Here is an 18,010-nt window from a genome sequence, read left to right as displayed (position 1 = left end):
TAGGCAAAGAGGAGAGTGTCTTGGCTCATGTTCGGCACAAACATTGTTCTTGTGCCATGTTCTATTATCTTGCTGACTCTTTTTATTTTATAAATAATGCTTTCGGAAATTACGACAAGATTTCTTACTGGTCATTCTATGACGCTTGAATCCTAGAAATGATTTTTGCATCAAGTGCAAGGGACACCCCCACCCCCAACCCCAATATCACCGTGAGGACCAAGTTTTCAAAGAGCATCAACTGTTGGGCACCCTCACGACAATGCGATCCTCCCAGAATAGTGTTAATCTAATTCAGCAGTCAAGCAATAACTGAAACTTCAGCCCTCAGGATGCCTCCTCATCTAACACATTATATAGAGTGAAGATAGACACAAAAACTGGATAACTCAGCGGCTCAGACATCATCTCTGGAGAAAAGGAATAGGTGACGTTTCAGGTCGAGTCTGAAGAAGGGCCTTAATGGTTTAAACCAACATCTGCAGTTCCTTCCTACACATTATATTGTCTTGCATTCACCATCACTAGCATTTTGTTCAAGCCCTTATCTCCAGACCCAGCAAACTCCATGACCCATTCAGATCCAGGTTTTATCTTTCCAATCTACTGAAACCCCAAATCTATGACCTCCTGAAGCACAGGTCTTAATCTTCTGATCCATCAGATCCACCAATTAATCTATTCCTCCGTACCTCAAGGCCTTGGCCTGAATCGTCTTACTTGCGGCACACTGTGCAGGGATGTCCTGAAATCCCAAGGCTCACTTCCTGGCCTCCTGATACATCTCCCATTCACTAGCTTCTGCACAATTGATTTTGCCATCCAAGGCATAGGCTACAAACTCTCACCTTCCTCTTTCACGATTTCCAAGGCACAGAGGCCTTTTCCTGCATCTGGCCATCATTCAAATCCTCAGGTAAATGGTCCCTTCCCGCAACCATGTCCCTCTGCATCGAGCCCCATTGGCTCCCAATTTTCCTCAAACCCTATGTACATGCAAGACTACCAGACTCCAATCCCACCAGAAAGATCCTGGGGAGGTGAGGAGAGAGAGAGTGAGGGGAGATAAGGAGGGAGAGTGGGGGAGGAGGAATAGAGGGAGAGGAGGGCAGTGGGGGAGGTCAGGAGGGATAGTGGGGCAGGGATAGGCGGAGGTGAGGAGTGGGGGATAGAGGGATAGGAGGGGGGTAGGGTGGGGAGAGGAGTTATGAAGGGTGGGAGTGACTGAGGGTAAGGGAAAGGAGAGGGAGGTATCAGGGAGGGCTGGATGAGAGGGGAAAGAAGAGGGAGGGTGAAGAGGGGGAGGGAGTGCTAGGGTATGAGGGGAAATGAGCCACGCCTGCGCAGTTGGGGGCGATGCGCAAGTGGTGAAATATTGCTTTGGGGGAACAGGTTGTGTTGGGTGTACGGGTGAGTGGTGGAATATCGCGTTGGGGGAGCAGACCCAATGGGTCTGCACTTAGTCTAGTAACTTAATAAATTCCCTCTGCATTCTCGCCAGCAGAGCCATATCTTTCTTAAAGAGTTCCGAGAAGAACTGAACAGTGTTCCAAATGGCGTCTAAGCAACATTTTGCAAAGTTGAAACATATATTACAACTTTTATACTCTATGCCTCGAGGCAAGCATGTCATATGCCGTTTTCACCACCTTATCTACCCATATTGCCATTTTCAGAGAACTATCGACAAGTCCCAAGGTCCCTCTGTTCATTGACATTCTTTAGTGCCTTATCATTTATTGTATATGTCCTAGTCCTTCCCCCATTTCACTTCCCAAAATGCATCATTTTGCACTCGGGATTAATTCCATCTACCAAAAGTCCAAATTTCAATATGATTCATAACCGTTCGGTAGACCATGAGATAAGTAACCTATTAATCTGTTGTCATAGATTAATGATGGTCAGGATACCAAAACATCGAAGTTTTCTCATGATGCCCTGTGATCCATTGGTACAGGGATGCAAGAAATCAGTGTATTTTGTCATCTGAAAGACAACATTTCCGATTGTTCTGCATTTGCTGAAAACCACACCAAAGAAAGCCTAGATTATATGCGAGCGTCTGGAATTGGACTGGACCAGAGTCACTTAACTCCAAATTGAGTGTTCTATGATTGAACCAATACTGACATCCAGCGATCTAAGAATGATGCTGTAATAAATAAAAATCAAACATCTTCATTTGGTCTCCTAATTATATACAATAAAAATATGTCATACCTGGCTAGCGTGCTCTTTCCTGATCCAGGCAGACCCCTCATCAAAAACAACAGCTTAGGCGTAACCAATGTCTTTCTGTGCGCAAGCTGTGGAAACTGATGCTCATAAGTCTGCAGCTGTGGTACGCCATATGGAGTTAAACATGGTTTTGACGGCAAAGTATTGGAACAAGGACTTGCAACTGAATGAATTGGATCAGGACTGGATAAAGCTCCAGCACGTCTCCATGTTGAAGCATCAGCTGACCTTGGTTTCACAGGACTCATTGCCACAGGTGTGATAAAGGTTTTTGCCATGTTCATTGGCTGGAACTCAGGAGCCCACGGATTCCATGAGACTGAAGACACGGTTGGAGTATTTGTAAAATGTACACTGCTCGAATACTGAGGATAACTTGTTTCCTTACTGTTTGTTAATTGTGGGAGCTTTTCACCACTGCAGTCTTTCCCGACATCAAACCAATAAGGAAAACATGTTGTATTTTGTTGCATATGTTTTGAAACATTCTCTTTATTTGCTAAGGACTTCTTTGCGAGAGAACTGTTTTTTCGTAGCAATTCATTTGTTCCTTCAAATACTTGACATTCTCCAAATAATTTGTAGTTTTCTGGTGATCTCTCTTTTTTTGATCCAAACCATAATTCATTTGTATCAGCACCAGAAAATCTTCTTACTGCTTCATCGGAAATGTCACTGTTTTTCAAATATTCAGCTTGGTGGTTCACTGCATTTGGAAGCTCATCATACTTTGGACCAAAATGCTCTGAGCCACTATACTTCTTGGAGCCAATTGCACCAAGATTCATAGAAATGGCTGCTGACAGACTATGACTTTCACTTTGACTTGCCCATTCATCTGTACCATCTGCTCTTATATTAGTCGGAAATGCAACCCTCCCAGTTGCATGCTCAAGGGGGGTATTCTTGCGGTCGGCCCTTTCAATAGCTTCGGAAGAGAACTTGTTAAGTTCCGATTGATCTTCTGATCTTTTCTCTATGTTGGTTTCGCTATCAAAATGATGGCTCAAATGTTCTTCACAATTTTTTGAATCCAATGTACAAGACAAGTGCCCACGTGGTTCGCCATCATTTGGATCTGTTTGCTGCTGATGGGACACATTGTTCAAAGCAAAGTTTAAATTTGCCTGTGTTAGCTGAGGTAATTGGTTACCAACATAGTGACTGGGAAACTGGTTAATGGGAGAGTTATATCGGTTCATAAATGGCTGAAACTGTGGAAATGACATGCTTTGTTCATAATATGTATTCATGCAATATTTCTCCAGTTCTTTTTCAATTGAGGAATCCAATCGTTCATCCCATCCAGATACTCCAATACTTTCAGAAGCAGCAATTGAATTACGTCCATAGTCTTCTGTGACTACCTCATCGCCATTAACTTGATCACTTAGGGGAGCTGCCACACATTCAAATCCAGAAGAGCTAGATGATGACACTCCTTTAGCAGCATCAGACAGTACCAGCAAAGAATCCATTGCATCATCAGCTGGACAAAAAGAAAACAAATATTCATGTTGAGGACAATCATATCAGGAAATTTTCTGCAACTGCTTTACAAGATAACATAACATTTATATCACTGGGTTGGTCTGTTGACGTTGGCCCAGATTTTATTGAGTGGGACCAATTGCAGCATGCATTGCAGACTAGCTTATTAACAAAGATATTTTACAAGTATATTAAGGGGGTAACTAGAGAGATAATACGGCCCCATAGAAATCGAAGTAGTCGTCTATGCAAGGTGCCGCAGGGGATGAGCAAGGTCTCCAGGGAATATTTCTCCTGTCTTTAATGTGGAGAAAGACACAAAAACTGGGGAACTTGGGACAGGAAATTGAAATGTCTTGAGAATGGTCCGTATTATGACTGAGCAGATGCTGGATGTCCTGAGGTGTATGAAGATAGATAAATCTCCCGGGCCTGATCAGACACTGTGGGGAGCTAGGAAAAAAAGGAGGGACCCTGATTGAGAATTCTGAATCATCGTTAGACATGGGTGAGTTGTCAGATGAATGGAGGGTGGCTAATGTTGTGCCTCTGTTTAAGGACTGCTGGGAAAAGCCTGGGGATTATAGACCAATGAGCCGAAAATCTGCATAGGTAAGATACTGGAGAGGATTCTGAGGGATAAGATCCATAAACATTTGGATAGAGGGAGGCTGATAGGAATAGTCAACATGGTTTTGTATGGAGATTCTGTCACAAATTTGATTGAGTTTTTTGATGAGGTGACCAAGAAGGTTGACGAGGGCAAGACCATAGCTGCTGTTTATATGGACTTCAGCAAGGCATTTGAAAATGTTCTGCATGGTCGGGTCCTTTGGAAGGTTAGGTTACATGGGATGTGGAGGCTCTGGTGAAGGTGCAGAAGAAGTTTACTACCTAGAATAGGGGGTATTAGCTAAAATAAAAGGCCGGTCAATCTAGGATTGATTTCTCTGGAATGCCAGAGGGAAGAACTGACAGAAGTATATAAAATGATAGTGAGACAGTCAAAAATGTTGTTCAAAGGTGGAAATGTCAAAGACTAGGTGGCCTAGCCTTAAGGTGAGAGGGGCAAAGTTTAAAGAAGATGTGTGGGACGTGGGGGCCTGGAATGCACTGCCCGGGGTTGTGATGGAGTCCAATACAATAGTACCGTTTGAGAGGCTTTTAGAGAGGCACATGGATATGCAGGGAATGGAGTAATATGGATCACAAGCAGGCAAATGAGATTAGTTTATTTTGCCATGTTTGGCTTAGACACTGTGGGCCAAGGTTCCTGTGCTATACTAGGTAGATAAAAGTGCTGGAGAAACTCAGCAGGTGCAGTAGCATCTATGGAGCAAAGGAAATAGGCAACATTTCAGGCCAAAACCCTTCTTCAGACTGATGTTGGGTGGGGGGGGGGGGGGGGGGGGGGGAGAAGAAAGGAGAAAGGAAGAGGAGGAGCCAGAGGGCTGAGGGAGAGCTGAGAAGGGGAGGAGACAGCAAGGGCTACCGAAAATTGAAGAAGTCAATGTTTATGCCAATAGGGTGCAAACTGCCCAAGCGGAATATGAGGTGCTGCTCCTCCAATTTCCGGTGGTGCTCACTCTGGCCATGGAGGAGGCCCAGGACAGAAAGGTCAGATTCGGAATGGGAGGGAGAGTTGAAGTGCTGAGCAACAGGGAGATCAGGTTGGTTAATGCGGACCGAGCGGAGGTGTTCGGCGAAACGATCGCCAAGCCTACGCTTGGTCTCACCGATGTAGATCAGCTGACATCTAGAGCAGCGGATGCAATAGATGAGGTTGGAGGAGATGCAGGTGAACCTCTGTCGCACCTGGAACGACTGCTTGGGTCCTTGAATGGAGTCGAGGGGGGAGGTAAATCGACAAGTGTAGCATCTCTTGCGGTTGCAAGGGAAAGTGCCCGGGGAGGGGGTGGTGCGGGAGGGAAGGGAAGAATTGACCAGGGAGTTATGGAGGGAGCGATCTTTGCGGAAAGCAGACAGGAGGGGAGATGGGAAGATGTGGCGAGTGGTGGGGTCACGTTGGAGGTGGTGAAAATGACGGAGGACTATTTGTTGTATGTGACGGCTAGTGGGGTGAAAGGTGAGGACCGGGGGACTCTGCCCTTGTTACGAGTGGGGGGGGGGGGGGGGATGGGGAGAGAGAGCGCAGTGTTATGGGGTATTGAAGAGACCCTGGTGAGAGCCTCATCTATAGCAGGGGAGGAGAACCCCCGTTCCCTGAAGAATGAGGACATTTCCGATGCCCTGATGTGGAACACCTCATCCTGGGAGCAGATGCTGCGTAGACGGAGGAATTGGGAGTGGGGGATGGAGTCCTTACAGGAAGCAGGGTGGGAAGAAGTGTAGTGTAGATAGCCATGGGAGTCAGTGGGATTATAGTGGATGTCGGTCAGCGGTCTATCACCTGCGATGGAGATAGTGAGGTCAAGAAATGGTAGGGAAGTGTCTGAAATGGTCCAGGTGTATTTGAGTGCTCGATGGAAGTTAGCGGTGAAGCGGATTAAGTCAGTCAGTTGTGTGTGGGTGCAGGAGGTAGTACCAATGCAATCGTCGATGTAGCGGAGGTAGAGGTCAGGGATGGGGCCCTGGTACGTCTCGAACAAGGATTGTTCGACGCACCCTACAAAGAGGCAGGCATAGCTGGCCCATGCGCATGCCCATAGCTACGCCTTGTATTTGGAGGAAATGGGAGGAGTCAAACGAAGTTATTAAGGATAAGGACCAGCTCCGCTAGGCGGAGGAGAGTATCTGTAGACGGGGAATGGTTGGTTCTCCGGTCGAGGAAGAACAGGAGGGCTTTGAGACTCTCCTGGTGAGGGATGGAGGTGTAGAGTGACTGGACGTCCATGGTGAAGATGAGGGGATGGGGGCCTAGAGAACGGAATGCCCGGAGACGGCGGAGATTGTCTGAGGTGTCTTGAACATACGCCGCATCTGCTCCAATGATGAGGTGTTCCACACCAGGGCATCGAAAATGTCCTCATTCTTCAGGGAACGGGGGTTCCCCTCCCCTACTATAGATGAGGCTCTCACCAGGGTCTCTTCCATACCCTGTAACACTGCTCTCACTCCCCATTCCCCCAATTGTAACAAGGGCAGAGTCTCCCTAGTCCTCACCTTTCACCCCACTAGCTGTCACATACAACAAATAGTCCTCCGTCATTTTCGCCACCTCCAACGTGACCCCACCACTCGCAACATCTTCCCATCTCCCCCCGTCTGCTTTCCGCAAAGACCGCTCCCTCCGTAACTCCCTGGTCAATTCTTCCCTTCCCTCCTGCACCACCCCTCCCCGGGCACTTTCCCTTGCAACCACAAGAGATGCTACACTTGTCGCTTTACCTCCCCCCTCGACTCCATTCAAGGACCCAAGCAGTTGTTCCAAGTGCGACAGAAGTTCACCTGCAACTTCTCCAACCTCATCTATTGCAACCGCTGCTCTAGACGTCAGCTGATCAACATCGGTGAGACCAAGCGTAGGCTTGGCGATCGTTTCACCGAACACTTCCGCTCGGTCTGCAACCTGATCTCCCTGTTGCTCAGCACTTCAACCCCCCCTCCCATTCCGAATCCGACCTTTCTGTCCTGGGCCTCCTCCATGGTCAGAGTGAGCACCACCGGAAATTGGAGGAGCAGCGGTTGCATCTTGGGCAGTTTGCACCCTAGCGGCATAAACAGTGCCCTCTCCAATTTCCGGTAGCCCTTGCTGTCCCCTCCCCTTCTCAGCTCTCCCTCAGCCCTCGGGCTCCTCCTCTTCCTTTCTCCTTTCTTCTCCCCACCCCCCCATCCCTACATCAATCTGAACAAGGGTTTTGGCCCGAAACATTGCCTATTTCTTCGCTCCATAGATGCTGCTGCACCCGCTGAGTTACTCCAGCACTTTTGTCTACCTTCGATTTTGAAGCATCTGCAGTTCCTTCTTAAACATCTTGTGCTATACTGTTTTAAAAAAAATCTATTATGTTCTGTTTATCTCCAACTGCATTAGAATGAAATGAAAGAGAATAGATTAATGGAAATAAGTGGGGGAATGAGATAGCTCTGTGAGTCAGCATAGACTCGATGAACTAAATGGCTTCCTTCAATGACATACGGAAACTTGAGAAATAAATTAGAATTTGCGATGAAATTATATTAAGGGAATGTTAGGAACACTGTAGGTTGTATATGTTTCTCTTAATATCATTCTAGTTATTATGTTTAAGAAGGAACTGCAGATGCTGGAAAATCGAAGGTAGACAAAAATGCTGGAGAAACTCAGCAGGTGAGGCAGCATCTATGAAGCGAAGGAAAGAGGAGACGTTTCGGGTCGAGACCCTTCTTCAGACTAGTTATTATCATAACTCATTGTGTATTCTGTATAACATTGCCCATTGGTAGGGTATGTCAGTGCCAAATAAGATTAGTTTATTGTCATATGCACCACGGTTCGAGTGAAGATCATAGATCTAGACTATAGAGGATGTCGACAGGTACATCAATAAATACGAAAAATGCAAAATAACTGATGGTGCAAAGGTTATAATGCAATCTGATTATCATCATATTAACAATCTAATGCACTTCTGTATCATCAGCAAACTTGCTAATCGTGTCCTGTTCTGTGACATTTCACAGAGTGCTGGAGTAACTCAGCGGGTCAGGCTGAGTATAGAGGTTGGGAGGTCATGTTGCAGTTGCATAAGAAGTTGGTGAGACCGCATTCAGAGTATTGTATTCAGTTCTGGGCACCATGTTATAGGAAAGATGTCATCAAACTGGAAAGGGTACAGAGAAGATTTACGAGGATGTTGCCAGGACTAGAGGGCCACAGCTATAGGGAGAGGTTAAGTAGGCTGGGACTCTATTTCATGGAGCACAGGAGGATGAGGGATGATCTAATAGAGGTGAATAAAATCATGATTTGAATAGATATGGTTGAGTGCACACTGCTGTTTCACTGGAGATTCAACTAATATTGCTGCTTTAGATTCAGTAGTTTCCTGGTAGTTTTGAAGATAGACTCCACAATGCACAGCACAGTGGCAGAGTTGCTGCCCTATAGCACCAGAGACCCGGGTTCGATCTTGACTATGGGTGCTGTGTGTGTGGAGTTTGAGCATTCTCCCAGTGACCGCATGGGTTTTCTCCCAAACTCCAAAGACGTATAGGTTTGTAGGTTAATTTCTCTTCAGTAAAATTGTAAATCGTCCCTAGTGTGTCGTATACTGTTAGTGTACTGGGTGATTGCTGGTCTGCGCGGTCTCGGTAGACCAAAGGGCCTGTTTCCGTGCTGTATCTCTAAAGCCCTGTGGGAAGTTTGTTAAGGAAAAGGTCAATGTTGCACCAAGAAAAACTGAGAAAGTGTTAGGGCAACGATGTAGCTTTATTTAATACCAGATTAACATTAACTCTGTTTAAGACTCGATGTTCAGGAATTATTATAACTTGGCTCTCTACATTCAGAGCTCGAAATTAACGGTTGCCCGGGTGCCAATGGCAACTTACAGTCCCGCCGGGCAACCTAAAAGCCATGCCATTTTGCCCGGCTTGGCAAGCAACCGGGACACCCGCCCGCCATCCGTGTCTCGGGTCTAGCTCTCAGGTCTCCGCTCGGCGCTAGCTCTCGGTTCGGCGCTCGGCTCTCTTGGAAGGGTTCTTGGAAAAAAAAAATGCTACCTTAAATTTAGTTGCATCTGGTTGGTACCTATGGTAGGGTGAAGACTATTCAATGCTTTAATTGTGCGGGGGAACTCCATGGAGCAGCCAGCATCTCTGGATAGAATAAATTGGGTGACGTTTCGGGTAGAAACCCTTCTTTACATTTCCTCTGGTTTTAGTGTTTTTAGTTTAATTTAAAGATACAGTGAGGAAACAGGCCCACCGAGTCCACGCCGACCATCAATCACCTGTACTCTAGTACTATCCCACACATCAGCGACGTAAGACAAGAGTGTTTTATTCTCTCACGTCCCAGTTAGAACAATGAAATCCTTACTTGCAGCAGCACAACAGAATATGTAAACATAGTACTCTGTAAACAATGTTATAAACGAGAAAACAAAACTCCACACAGACAGCACCCATATTCAGGATCAATTCCAGGTCTCTGGCAATTTTAGGCAGCAAATTTATGGCCAATGTACTGCCCCAATAGCCTTGAACTGAATTAAAACATACAGTAGCTGTAAAGGGGGACATAGCGTCACTTAGAGATTTAAGACTGAAAATGGATAATTTCTTTTTCTTTAGTAACCAAAGTTATCAACGTATAATTTTTTGTGTGTTGGAAAATAAAATATAGTGGCACAGCTGGTGGACTTGCTGCCTCACACGCCAGAGATCTGTGTTCGACCCTGTTCTCGGGCACTGTCTGTGTTGAATTTGCACATTCTCCCTGCAAGCGTGTGGGTTTCCTCCCACATCCCAGACGCATTGGCTTTGTAGGTTAACTTGTCTCTGTAAAATTGCCCCTAATGTGCAGGAAGTGGGTGAGGAAAGTGTGATAACAGAACTTGTGTGAATGGGTAGACGAAAATGTTGGAGAAACTCAGCAGGTGAGGCAGCATCTATGGAGCAAAGGAAATAGGTGACGTTTCGGGTCGAGACCCTTCTTCAGACTGATGTCGGGAGGGGTGGGGGGGGCGGGAAAAAGAAAGGAAGAGGCGGAGACAGTAGGCTGTGGTAGAGCTGGGAATGGGAGGGGAAGGAGAGAGAAAGCAAGGACTACCTGAAATTGGAGAAGCCAATGTTCATACCACTGGGGTGTAAACTACCCAAGCAAAATATGAGGAGCTGTTCCTCCAATTTGCAGTGGGCCTCACTCTAGGCATGGAGGAGGCCCAGGACAGAAAGGTCGAATTCAGAATGAGAGGGGGAGTTGAAGTGCTGAGCCACCGGGAGATCAGGTTGGTTATTGCGAACTGAGTGGAGGTGTTGTGCGAAGCGATCGCCAAGCCTGCGCTTGGTCTCACCAAGGTTGATCATACGCTGAATAACCATATTTTTGTTTGGAAGTGGAAAGAGATAATAGAAATTGCATTCATTGCAATGTGCAAAAAGAGATGAGATACTGTATTGTAATTTTGCTGCATGTCATTGTGGTATATATCATGTCTTGATTGGTGAATATGTTTAGTTTGTGACTTTATTTGAAGCAGAAATAATATGTGAATGCTTCAATGACCATAATTCCGACTGGTAACTACGCACTTCGTCCGAGCACATTATCGCACGCGTCATGCAAGCCATCTTAAATGACCACCTAAACTATGATTTGGCAACCTATAAAGCTGCTGAGGTTGCCCGGCTGGTAACAGGGAAAAAAAGTTAAGCGAGAGCCCTGACATTACATTCAATGATCAAGACAGGCAAATGCACCTCTATAATACAGTTTCACACATCCTGAGCGGAGTCTTTGCACAGTTCCATTTTCCAGTTTTAATTGACAATAGCTGAAAAAGTACCTTGAAAACTCACTTAGAAAATAGGGACATTAACAAATATTTAAAAACCCTATGTTGGCTATATATTTTGTAATACCAACCATGTTTTTTGCTTTCTATGAACTGACTATAGACCAATATAGTGGGTGGCAATGGAAGATTTTGAATATGCATGTATTATTGTCATTAGTTAGTTGTGGAAACCAAGAATTAACTAATAGGTTTTTTTTAACAGCCAGAAATTATCTGAACTGAAAATAAAAAACTAATTAAATCCCAAAACAAGTATGTTGAAGTTACGTGAAGGAAGGAACTGCAGATGCTGGTTTAAACCAAAGATAGACACTTTAATTTCCCTTCCCATTCCTACACTGACAAAAAGTCAGAGTGATGCAATAGACAATAGGTGCAGGAGTAGGCCATTCGGCCCTTCGAGCCAGCACCGCCATTCAATGTGATCATGGCTGATCATCCCCAATCAGTACCCCGTTCCTGCCTTCACCCCATATCCCCTGACTCTGCTATTTTTAAGCGCACTATCTAGCTCTCTCTTGAAAGCATCCAGAGAACCCGCCTCCACTGCCCTCTGAGGCAGAGAATTCCACAGACTCACCACTCTCTGTGAGAAAAAGTGTTTCCTCGACTCAGTTCTAAATGGCTTACTCCTTATTCTTAAACTGTGGCCCCTTGTTCTGGACTCACCCAACATCGGGAAGATGTTTGCTGCCTCTAGCGTCTCAAAACCCTTAGACAGAGGCCCGGGAGCCGTGACAGAGGGAGGAGCGACCTCCGTGTGGTGAGTTAAAAACCCATCGCGGGGCTTGTCTCAACAGAGGCCCGGGAGCCGTGACAGAGGGAGGAGCGACCTCCGTGTGGTGAGTTAAAAACCCATCGCGGGGCTTGTCTCAACAGAGGCCCGGGAGCCGTGACAGAGGGAGGAGCGACCTCCGTGTGGTGAGTTAAAAACCCAGCGCGGGGCTTGTCTCAACAGAGGCCCGGGAGCCGTGACAGAGGGAGGAGCGACCTCCGTGTGGTGAGTTAAAAACCCAGCGCGGGGCTTGTCTCAACAGAGGCCCGGGAGCCGTGACAGAGGGAGGAGCGACCTCCGTGTGGTGAGTTTAAACCCATCACGGGGCTTGTCTCAACAGAGGCCCGGGAGCCGTGACAGAGGGAGGAGCGACCAAAATCTGCAACGTTCCATTCGCAGATCTCACTTCCAGAGAAGGAGTCTGGTGGAAGCCTCTGATTGGTCAAACGGACTAGAGGAAGCAGCTGGTTGGCTTGTATCCCGGGTAAGGTTTTATTGTATTTGGACAAGGGGGAGAATGAGGGCCAGGGCAGTTTACTGTTCTGGATGTCAGATGTGGGAGGTCATGGAGTCTGAGTGCCCTCCAGACGTCCACATCTGCGCTAGGTGCGTCGAGATGGGGCTCCTAAGGGACCGTGTTAGGAACCTGGAACAGCAACTTGATGACCTCTGTCTGCTCAGGGAGAGCGAGGAGGTCATAGATAGGAGTTACAGGGAGGTGGTCACTCCAAGACCACGGGAGACAGAAAACTGGGTCACAGTTAGGAAGGGCAACGGGCAGAGGCAGGGACTGGTGAGTACCCCGGTGGCTGTACACCTTGAAAATAAGTACTCATGTTTGAGTAAAGGTGGGGGAGACAGCCTACCTGGGGGCAGCGACAGCGGCCGGGCCTCTGGCATAAAGACCGGTCTTGTTGCTCAGAAGGGTAAGGAAAAGAAGAGGAGGGCAATTGTAATAGGGGACTCTATAGTCAGGGGGTCGGATAGGCGATTCGGTGGACGCAGACAGGAGACCCGGTTGGTAGTTTGACTCCCTGGTGCCAGGGTCAGGGATGTGTCTGAACGTGTCCAAGAAATCCTGAAATGGGAGGGAGAGGAGCCTGAGGTTGTGGTACATATAGGTACCAACGACATAGGTAAAAAAAGAGAAGAGGTCCTGAAAGAAGAATTTAGGGAGTTAGGTAGAGAGTTAAGGAGAAGGACTGCAAAGGTAACAATCTCAGGATTACTGCCTGTGCCACGCGACAGTGAGAGTAGGAATGGAGCGAGGTGGAGGATAAATGAGTGGATGAGGGACTGGTGCAGTGGGTATGGATTCAAGTTTCTGGATCATTGGGACCTCTTTTGGGGAAGGTGTGACCTGTACAGAAAGGACGGGTTGCACTTGAACTCGAGGGGGACCAATATCCTGGCGGGGAGATTTGCAAAGGCTACTGGGGAGACTTTAAACTAGTATGGTTGGGGGGAGGGACTCAAATTGGGAAAGCTAGCAGTCAGTGTGTGAGGCAGGAGGCAGAGAATGGTAGCACTCTGACCCAAAATGTAGGGGAGAGAGAAGAAAAAGACAATAAACAGAGAATAAGAGAGGGTGGGTTTCTTAAATGTGTATATTTTAATGCTAGGAGCATTGTAAGAAAGGTGGATGAACTCAGAGCCTGGATTGACACCTGGAAATATGATGTTGTGGCGATCAGTGAAACATGGTTGCAGTAGGGCTGTGATTGGAAACTAAATATTCCAGGATTTCGTTGCTTCAGGTGTGATAGAATTGGAGGGGCAAGAGGTGGAGGTGTTGCATTGCTTATCAGGGAAGATATTACAGCAGTGCTTTGGCAGGATAGATTAGAGGGCTCGTCTAGGGAGGATATTTGGGTGGAACTGAGAAATGGGAAAGGGGTAGCAACACTTATAGGGGTGTATTATAGACCGCCAAATGGGGAGCGAGAATTGGAAGAGCAAATATGTAAGGAGATTGCAGATATTAGTAGTAAGCACAAGGTAGTGATTGTGGGAGATTTCAATTTTCCACACATAGACTGGGAAACACATTCTGTAAATGGGCTGGATGGGTTGGACTTTGTAAAATGTGTGCAGGATAGTTTTTTGCAGCAATACATAGAAGTACCTACTAGAGAAGGAGCGGTGCTGGACCTCCTGTTAGGAAATGAGACGGGTCAGGTGGCAGAGGTATGCGTTGGGGAACAGTTCGGGACCAGTGATCACAATACCATTAGTTTCAATATAATTATGGAGAGGGTCAGAACCGGACCTAGGGTTGTGATTTTTGATTGGAGAAAGGCTAACTTTGAGGAGATGCGAAAGGATTTAAAAGGAGTAAATTGGGACATTTTGTTTTATGGGAAAGATGTGGAACAGAAATGGAGTACATTTAAAGGTGAAATTTTAAGAGTACAGAATCTTTATGTCCCTGTTCGGTTGAAAGGAAATAGTAAAAATCGGAAAGAGCCATGGTTTTCAAGGGAAATTGGACACTTGGTTCGGAAAAAGAGGGAGATCTACAATAATTATAGGCAGCATGGAGTAAATGAGGTGCTTGAGGAGTATAAAGAATGTAAAAAGAATCTTAAGAAAGAAATTAGAAAAGCTAAAAGAAGATATGAGGTTGCTTTGGCAAGTAAGGTGAAAGTAAACCCAAAGGGTTTCTACAGCTATATTAATAGCAAAAGGATAACGAGGGATAAAATTGGTCCATTAGAGAGTCAGAGCGGACAGCTATCTGCAGAGCCAAAAGAGATGGGGGAGATATTGAACAATTTCTTTTCTTCGGTATTCACCAAGGAGAAGGATATTGAATTATGTGAGGTAAGGGAAACAAGTAAAGTAGCTATGGAAACTATGAGATTCAAAGAAGAGGAAGTACTGACACTTTTGAGAAATATAAAAGTGGATAAGTCTCCAGGTCCGGACACGATATTCCCTAGGACATTGAGGGAAGTTAGTGTAGAAATAGCAGGGGCTATGACAGAAATATTTCAAATGTCATTAGAAACGGGAATAGTGCCGGAGGATTGGCGTACTGCGCATGTTGTTCCATTGTTTAAAAAGGGGTCTAAGAGTAAACCTAGCAATTATAGACCTGTTAGTTTGACGTCAGTGGTGGGCAAATTAATGGAAAGGATACTTAGAGATAATATATATAAGCATCTGGATAAACAGGGTCTGATTAGGAACAGTCAACATGGATTTGTGCCTGGAAGGTCATGTTTGATTAATCTTCTTGAATTTTTTGAAGAGGTTACTCGGGAAATTGATGAGGGTAAAGCAGTGGATGTTGTATATATGGACTTCAGTAAGGCCTTTGACAAGGTTCCTCATGGAAGGTTGGTTAAGAAGGTTCAATGGTTGGGTATTAATGGTGGAGTAGCAAGATGGATTCAACAGTGGCTGAATGGGAGATGCCAGAGAGTAATGGTGGATGGTTGTTTGTCAGGTTGGAGGCCAGTGACTAGTGGGGTGCCACAGGGATCTGTGTTGGGTCCACTGTTGTTTGTCATGTACATCAATGATCTGGATGATGGTGTGGTAAATTGGATTAGTAAGTATGCAGATGATACTAAGATAGGTGGGGTTGTGGATAATGAAGTAGATTTTCAAAGTCTACAGAGAGATTTATGCCAGTTGGAAGAGTGGACTGAAAGATGGCAGATGGAGTTTAATGCTGATAAGTGTGAGGTGCTACATCTTGGCAGGACAAATCAAAATAGGACGTACATGGTAAATGGTAGGGAATTGAAGAATGCAGGTGAACAGAGGGATCTGGGAATAACTGTGCACAGTTCCCTGTAAGTGGAATCTCATGTAGATAGGGTGGTAAAGAAAGCTTTTGGTGTGCTGGTCTTGATAAATCAGAGCATTGAGTATAGAAGTTGGGATGTAATGTTAAAATTGTACAAGGCATTGGTGAGGCCAATTCTGGAGTATGGGGTACAATTTTGGTCGCCTAATTATAGGAAGGATGTCAACAAAATAGAGAGAGTACAGAGGAGATTTACTAGAATGTTGCCTGGGTTTCAGCAACTAAGTTACAGAGAAAGGTTGAACAAGTTAGGGCTTTATTCTTTGGAGCGCAGAAGGTTAAGGGGGGACTTGATAGAGGTCTTTAAAATGATGAGAGGGATAGACAGAGTTGACGTGGATAAGCTTTTCCCACTGAGAGTAGGGAAGATTCAAACAAGGGGACATGACTTGAGAATTAAGGGACAGAAGTTTAGGGGTAACATGAGGGGGAACTTCTTTACTCAGAGAGTGGTGGCTGTGTGGAATGAGCTTTCAGGGAAGGTGGTGGAGGCAGGTTCGTTTTTATCATTTAAAAATAAATTGGATAGTTATATGGACGGGAAAGGAATGGAGGGTTATGGTCTGAGCGCAGGTATATGGGACTAGGGGAGAATACGTGTTCGGCACGGACTAGAAGGGTCGAGATGGCCTGTTTCCATGCTGTAATTGTTATATGGTTATATGGTTAACAATCTTATAGGTTTCAATGAGAACCCCCTCATCCTTCTAAACTCCAGAGTGTACAAGCCCAGCTGCTCCATTCTCTCAGCATATGACAGCTCCGCCATCCCGGGAATTAACCTTGTAAACTTACGCTGCACTTCCACAATAGCAAGAATGTCCTTCCTCAAATTAGGGGACCAACACTGCACACAATATTCCAGGTGTGGTCTCACTAGGGCTCTTGTTACAAAGGCCAACATGCCATTTGCTTTCTTCACTGCCTGCTGTACCTGCATGCTTAATTTCATAGACTGATGTACAAGGACCCCCAGATCCCGTTGAACTTCCCCTTTTCTCAACTTGACGCCATTTATATAGTATTTATATCTGCCTTCCTGTTTTTGCTGCCAAAGTGGATAACCTCACATTTATCCGCATTAAACTTCATCTGCCATGCATCTGCCCACTCCCCCAACCTGTCCAAGTCACCCTGCATTCTCATAGCATCGTCCTCACAGTTCACACTGCCACCCAGCTTTGTGTCATCTGCAAATTTGCTAATGCTACTTTGAATCCCTTCATCCAAATCATTGATGTATATTGTAAATAGCTGCGGTCCCAGCACCGAGCCTTGCGGTACCCCACTAGTCACTGCCTGCCATTCTGAAAGGGACCCGTTAATCCCTACTCTGTTTCCTGTCTTCCAACCACTTCTCTATCCATGCCAGCACTCTACCCCCAATACCATGTGCCCTAATTTTGCCCACTAATGTCCTATTTGGGACCTTATCAAATGCTTTCTGAAAGCCCAGGTACATTACATCCACTGGCTCTCCCTTGTCCATTTTCCTCATTATATCTTCAAAAAATTCCAGAAGATTAGTCAAGCATGATTTCCCCTTCGTAAATCCATGCTGACTCGGACCGATCCTGTTACTGCTATCCAAATGTTCGGCTATCTCATTTTTATAATTGATTCCAGCATCTTCCCCACCACTGATGTCAGGCTAACTGGTATATAATTCCCTGTTTTCTCTCTCCCGCCTTTCTTAAAAAGTGGGATAACATTAGCTACCCTCCAATCCACAGGAACTGATCCTGAGTCTATAGGACATTGGAAAATTATCACCAATGCATCCACAATTTCTATAGCCACTTCCTTAAGTACCCTGGGATGCAGACCATCAGACCCTGGGGATTTATCAGCCTTCAGTCCCAATAGTCTATCCAACATCATTTCCTGCCTGATGTGGATTTCCTTCAGTTCCTCTGTCGCCCCAGATCCTCTGGCCACATCCTCAGGCGAAACACAAATTGGAGGAACAGCATCTCATATTTCGATTGGGCAGCTTACAACCCAATGGTATGAATATTGATTTCTCCAAACTTCAAGTAACCCTTGCATCCTCTCTCTCTCCATCTCTCCCCTACCTAAGTCATACCAGCTTCAAAGTCGTCTTGGTGTCTCATTGTTCGTAATTCGTTTCCACCTAACACACAGCTAACAATGGCCTGGTTACTTTCTCATTGTTACTTTTTTGCATATCTTTCATTCATTTCTTCTCATGTTAGGATAGGA

General features: G+C 45.7%; 1 protein-coding gene across 1 annotated transcript in view; it reads right to left on the bottom strand.

The window, feature by feature from the left end:
• n4bp2 (NEDD4 binding protein 2) overlaps positions 1–18,010 on the bottom strand; it is a 74,475-nt gene that overhangs the window by 53,324 nt on the left and 3,141 nt on the right. The window contains exon 2 of the mRNA XM_033027411.1: positions 2,224–3,730. Coding sequence (XP_032883302.1) covers positions 2,224–3,730 — 1,507 coding nt within the window. The remainder of the gene's footprint in view (positions 1–2,223; positions 3,731–18,010) is intronic.

The sequence above is a fragment of the Amblyraja radiata genome, chromosome 1 (genome assembly GCF_010909765.2).
Source record: "Amblyraja radiata isolate CabotCenter1 chromosome 1, sAmbRad1.1.pri, whole genome shotgun sequence".
Taxonomy (NCBI): Eukaryota; Metazoa; Chordata; class Chondrichthyes; order Rajiformes; family Rajidae; genus Amblyraja; species Amblyraja radiata.
The sequence above is the reverse complement of the archived record's forward strand: the minus strand, read 5'-3'. Positions and strand labels throughout refer to the sequence as shown.